This window comes from Limulus polyphemus, unplaced genomic scaffold (genome assembly GCF_000517525.1).
Source record: "Limulus polyphemus unplaced genomic scaffold, Limulus_polyphemus-2.1.2 Scaffold1489, whole genome shotgun sequence".
Taxonomy (NCBI): domain Eukaryota; kingdom Metazoa; phylum Arthropoda; class Merostomata; order Xiphosura; family Limulidae; genus Limulus; species Limulus polyphemus.
The window spans coordinates 23,756-30,291 of record NW_013667099.1 but is presented as its reverse complement, the minus strand read 5'-3'; the positions used below and the strand labels follow the sequence as shown (position 1 = coordinate 30,291).

At 37.3% G+C, this 6,536-nt stretch overlaps 1 protein-coding gene across 1 annotated transcript in view; it reads right to left on the bottom strand.

Moving 5' to 3' along the window:
* Positions 1-6: 6 nt before the first annotated feature.
* Positions 7-6,536, bottom strand: part of LOC106463809 (katanin p80 WD40 repeat-containing subunit B1-like) — a gene marked incomplete at its 5' end in the record, with an annotated part of 28,696 nt that continues 22,166 nt past the window's right edge. Inside the window, 2 exons of the mRNA XM_022391418.1 lie at positions 7-2,751; positions 3,541-3,657. Coding sequence (XP_022247126.1) covers positions 2,619-2,751; positions 3,541-3,657 — 250 coding nt within the window. The remainder of the gene's footprint in view (positions 2,752-3,540; positions 3,658-6,536) is intronic.

Genomic DNA, 6,536 nt, shown 5'->3' with positions numbered 1-6,536 from the left:
CAAAATTTACGGTTTTAATATATTTTTCATTAATGAAAATAATAAGTAATAACTACAACACAAAGTATTTTGACATGTATCAGTATATCTGGTCACTTAACTCACTATTTCACTCATTAAAAAAAGGGGGGGGAGAAGGCCGCAAGAAAACACATTTATTAGAGGAGATTTGGATGACAAATGTTTAGGAAAATCTGCCATAGAGTGAATGACCGACAAGGTGGTACGGGAGTATCCTGGAATTTGGATTTTGAAAGTATTCCTTGGATAGCACCTTTATCGCCGATATAAATTTGAATAATCATTAACAAATAATCTAAACATATGCATTAACATAAACGTCTAAAAATTGAAACTGCAAAACTACAACCTGAAAAAGGATTAATATTACGTAAGATTATTTTAAACACTTTTTGGAGTGCTGTACTCTCATGTTCAAAAGTTAAGTGGTTAATTGACAACAGCACCATATATTCCACTCTTTCATTCTAATAAGAATGAATTACGACGTTCTATTTTATGTCATAAATTCGTATTTTACGCATCTTTTTTGACTTCATTACTGGACCTGACATGTTAATAATTAAATAGGTTGATTTCACTTTTGTTTGATCACACGAATCCGTATTTTGAGTGAGGGGAGGAGGTATTTAAATTATTCAGATTGAACAGTAGATTAAACCAGAGCCTTGCTTGGCGTTAAATAGGTATGATCAAGTGTAACTCGTTACGGTGTATACTTTCGAACGGCCACTATTTGAAAAAAAAAAACATTCTGGCAAACGTAAGAATGCCAAAACGTTCCCCAAGTATAACTATTTGCTGGCAGACTATGGATCAACTTCGTACCTAAAAAAATCTATTAAAATTTATGTTTGTTTGTGCAAATGTTTGTTGAATTTTTCTCTAACTGTGCAAATTTTTTATAATATGGCATTCAGAGTACACTGGAGAATCGCTACAAAAAGTTTAGAGCAGCTTTTCAATACCACAAAGGCTGTTATTCGAGGCTACTTCTTCAGAACATGTGAATCAAAATTCAACCTCTAATCTGCTTAACATTAGGAAGTAAATAGTAAAGGTCGATGTAACTAAAGTCAGGACTAGGCGTCAAGACTTTAGTCGGTGTTTACTGAACTGCTACAATTGACAGACCAAACACAGGTCGATGCAACTAAAGTCAGGGCTAGGCATCATGACTTTAGTCAGTGTTTACTGAACTGCTACACTTGACAGACCAAGCACAGTTTGGTGCAACTAAAGTCAAGACTAGGCATCATGACTTTAGTCCGTGTTTACTGAACTGCTACATTTGACAGACCAAGCACAGTTTGGTGCAACTAAAGTCAAGACTAGGCATCATGACTTTAGTCCGTGTTTACTGAACTGCTACATTTGACAGACCAAGCACAGTTTGGTGCAACTAAAGTCAAGACTAGGCATCATGACTTTAGTCGGTGTTTACTGAACTGCTACAATTGACAGACCAAACACAGGTCGATGCAACTAAAGTCAGGACTAGGCATCATGACTTTAGTCGTGTTTACTGAACTGCTACACTTGACAGACAAAGTACAGTTCGATGCAACTAATGTCAGGACTAGGCATCATGACTTAAGTTAGTGTTTACTGAACTGCTATACGTAAGAAACCAAAACATTCCCACGTTTGTTAACTCTTACGTTAGTGTTCTTTAAGAGTAAAAGAACCGAACATAATCATTGCTGTCAGTTTATCTGTATATTATTACCTAAAAACAAACCAGATTTTCTAATAACTGCAGCAGACGTAGTGTACATGCTTGTTTTCAGAATAGGAGATAAGATCTACATGTTTTGTGAGCTTGACCCGCAATACTTTTATGTTCTACTAACAGATACGTCACCACAACGCCCAATATAGTAACCTAAAACACTCGAGATCTTTTAAGGTGTTCTCTTCTTCAAAAGGACAAGAGCGATCGCTTTCTACCAATACGTCGTAGGATTTCACTAAAACATATAATAAAAATATCTAATAAATTGTTTGTGTTAAATGAGCTAACAACATGATATTTATCAGTTATGTGCATGATGAGCACAACCATTTTGAAAAATTTTTGAAATTAGGGTAATAATAACAAACAACAAAATAAGCCAACAATTAGGTGTAGTGTTAATAGATGTTGATAACTTGTCCTTGCTTGGAAGTGTCTAGCTGTAAATGATTTACTGACTTGATCTCTAACCAACTTTGAGATTTTGTTTAGCCATGTCTACGAGAGAATGTCATTAAAAGTTTTCCGTTACAAACTAAAAGTAGAACACAAACTCCTTGTTCTATCTAGTCTTGCTAATCGCAATGTATTAAGCTCACACACTTACCAACACTCAAACGAGTCCAAAAAAAAAAAAACCTCAATGTGAGATTGGTTAGCTGTTGATAATTGGATAGCTAGAGTTGTAACACCTTTTGTGTTGCCTGCCTGACTAGTTCTAACAGTTAAGACACTTAACACGGATTGGTGGGTTAACAATCTTTGTAGTTTTCTCTAAAAGTCGAAGGCTGACTCCATCTGGACTTCTGACCTGGTCTTCAGGTTCCATAGAAGAAGCTCTGTCAAAAAGCTATCACTACAACTAGTCTAATCTCTGCATCAAGAGCTGAAGCTCTCGGAATGACTGTCCTAGCTTTCCTGACAACGTCTGTCGTTTCAACAAGAAAGCTCGAATGGACAACAACTGGTGATAGCAGCTCACACATTTGTTGTATCTATCGAAGAAGAGACAAAGAGTGAACTTATAATTATTGGCGATAAAGAAATACCATCATATCTAAAATAGAAAATTAGGTCAGTCTATGATTTGGCTAGTTGAAGAATAAGATAAACTGATAAAACATAACAATTAACTTTCCATTGGTAATGATAAAATAACTGTCATTCTACATATAACATTTATTAACGTCAACGGAGAAATCCCATTACTAGTTGTATTCCTTGTGTAAAAGGATCATAAATGGATAAAATAAACGAGCGACAAATCAACCGATTTGCAGTGTCAGGACACTAGTTGCGTGCATGCACGCTCACACGCGACATCTCTTAGACGAGAAAGTACAGAGCGAAGCGTGACACAAGCTTCAACTTTCACTTCCTCGTGCTAATTCTGGATGAATACAGCAGAACATGATTTAATTATCGTTTAAATGTTGTTATTCACGCGTCACAGTTATAATAGCAAACCGGTCTACTGCCCTAATCTCGCCCAGACCCGCTCGAACATCTACCGCACGGGCAACGAAGGAAGCCAAATCGCCCCTCACCCAAGCCGTACAAACTACGGAGGTGGAGCTAATTAATATTACTGAACAATTTCTCGAGGAGAAAATGGCTATTTTCAATTCAGGAAGAGGACGTAACTGTAGTTACTTACTAATTTACGTACTGTTCCTTTCGACTGTAGCCGCCTATTCATATGACAAGGATTTGTTTTGGATTCAACCCCCACCCCCAAAAAAAATTCGCTTTTACTCTATTATAGCACCCAAGAACCAACTTACCTTTCTTCACGGCTGATGTCAACACCAACACCAGGTGGCGCTGCGATATTACTGTTAATCAATGAGGCAAAATTTTTAAGGATAAGCTTCAAACAGGAACAACCTGCTGACATGTACCTGCATAAATGAAGGATAAACAGGCGATCAAAATCACGAAACTGGGTTACAATGAAAGTGAGCACGTGCCTAACTACAATCACGTTTAAAATGCGCGTGATATATGTCGTCTTTAGTTAAGCTTGGAAATATGCATTTTCTCTAGTTTTATGCCTTCAGCGTCATGAAAACGCATATCACAGATTATCCTCAAAATATAAATAATTAGCAATAACAGATATGATTATGCACTGAAATTTCAATTTCACGAATTTTTTAGTGTCAAAGAAATAACGAAAAACAAGAAATATTTAAGTCTGATTACATTTTAGAAAATACAAAGAAGACATAAATATCAGCAGTAAATTGAGTTTCGTCATAAAAAAAAATAAAATTGGACTGAATGATAAATTATATGAGTCCTTTACATGTTTGTCGTATCCCAGTGGTCCTGAAGAGACCCGATATTGTACGAAAGGCTTAGTTGGCACTGGATATAGCAGATATAATGTGGTTGACATATTGTATGTGTGTTTCTTTTCATAGTAGTCTACCTGCTGTGTCTACCGAGGAGTTTGGTTTGTTATGAATTTCGCGCAAAGCTACACGAGGGCTATCTGCGCTAGCCGTCCCTAATTTACCAGTGTAAGACTATAGGGAAAACAGCTAGTCATCACCACCCACCACCAACTCTTGGGCTACTCTTTTACCAACAAATAGAGGGATTGACCGTCACATAATAACGTCCCACGGTTGAAATGGCGAGCATGTTTGGTGGGACGGGGATTCGAATCCGCAACCCGCAGATTGTGAGTAGAGCACCCTAACCACCTGGCCATGCCAGGCGTTATAAGATTTAGAGGACCTATTCTAATGAATGTTTGTTCATGTAATACCTAATTTTGTGCAACAAATTTCAAACTTATTTTAATTAAATTAATAAGATGAGGAAAAAATACACACACACACACAGTACAATGTGCTTATTAATTGAAAACCTCTCGGAATTTAGGAACTGCGTGTGTGAGTTTCTTATAGCAAAGCCACATCGGGCTATCTGCTGTGTCCACCGAAGGGAATCGAACCCCTGATTTTAGTGTTGTAAGTCCGAAGACTTACCGCTGTTTCACCGGGGGACATTTAGGAACTTGGCCATCCACAGTGCAGAAAAAATGGGTGAGCTTTTCACAGATCCACATTTTATTGATTTTTCTTCCACCCCCTGGAAATGAAGTTTTAAACACGTCTTGGCTAACTAGTAGTATCATTGAACAAAAAACCCATTACTATGTCTCTATTACCACTGCCGACCAAATTGAGTTCTAGTACTGACGAAAAGCCTCGTCGGCACTGAATATAGCAAATGTAGATGTTCCCAGAATTAAGTAAGTCTTGTAACTTAAATGTGCTGTTCCTGTTTCTACATGATTCCGATTTTTACCAGACGTTTCGAAGTATAAGGTACATTCAAATTAATTATTTACTCAAAGTGGTTATCAGAACCACTATTTTATAATGCGCTAGTCAAGATTTTGTTAAGCATTTTGCTTTTTACGATGTATTTTTCTTTGTACCCACAACGTAGTGAAATTTTGAAAGACCGAGAATACAAAAGTATGGACACCATAAGTTCATGCTCGAATCTTGCTGTGTTCTAATTCACAAGTTTTTACTTAAAACATGCCCAGAAAATATGCATGGAAACACCTCATCGTCTTCTTGCTCAATGTCTTCGTTCATCAAGTTTTATTGGGTATATTACTTCTGCGTTTGGTTCTACATCGATTACGTTTCTGTGATACCCAAAGAAGTCCCAGATGGGCTAGTGCGACTACACAAGCGCTAATAGAATCGTCAGAGATAGAAACGTTCATTTTGTGGACGTCAAAGGCAAAGAAAGCGGCACAAAGAAAGCAGGCCGGTAGAGGGCGTGGAAGGGTGGGAGAGATGACGTTGTTTAAGTCCTCCTGCTGAGTAAGGCCTGACTGAAAAGGGGCTTTCCCTTTTCATAACTAGTCATCGCCAGTGATAAACGACCGACTTCAAAACTCTGGATCCTTCTAACAGCTTTATTTCCCTTTGGGTGCTCTGTCCCTAACTAAACGTTACAATAGCTAAGTGTCAGAAGCTGAAAAGAATCAAGTCGCCGCAGGAGGTCATCTGAGCACGGACTTGGACTACGGTAGTAGCTGTTGGTCGGAGATGTTGGTGGATACCAGTAGGGGGCGCGAGGTGGACTTTACATTGTGATTACCCTGTGAACCTAGCGTCAAGGGTGGTCTTCTGTCTACGGCCAACTGATGGTAACAGACTTCATCTGTTAATATTACAATAAAAAGTAAAAGAAGTCAGTCAACAAACAACGGTCAAACTGGTCAGGAAATGACGAAATACGCAGATCTAGCAGTAAGAACGGCAATTAAAACATCAAATTATATTTTCGGAGTTTATTATCATTTGAGATCACTGTAATTAAAGTCTTTGAAAGTACAAACTGATATGGTTGCTAACAAGTCCTAAGGTATTAGCTAGAAACCTACACAATTGTACCATAAAAACAATTGGCTAACGTATTTTTTATTATCCTGTTTATTTTACATGCTTAACATTTTTTATTTCATAATTCTATTCTGCTAACTTAAAAACACAGATATGCTAAAATTCTAAAAAAACTTATTTCGTTTCACTTTGTATTTTTAGCTTTTTCAGTACAAAGAAAGGGATAATTTTGTGCACATTTATTAACCAAATGTTTACCCTTTTGTTATCAAATTTCATCCATGAATGTAACTAATCTTTGGTCCAAGTGGAGGGAGGAATCCCCGAAACTAAAGGGAATTTGTAACTCACCAGAAAGGCCTTATTCATTAAGCTAGCAAATGAACATCAGCAAATGTATG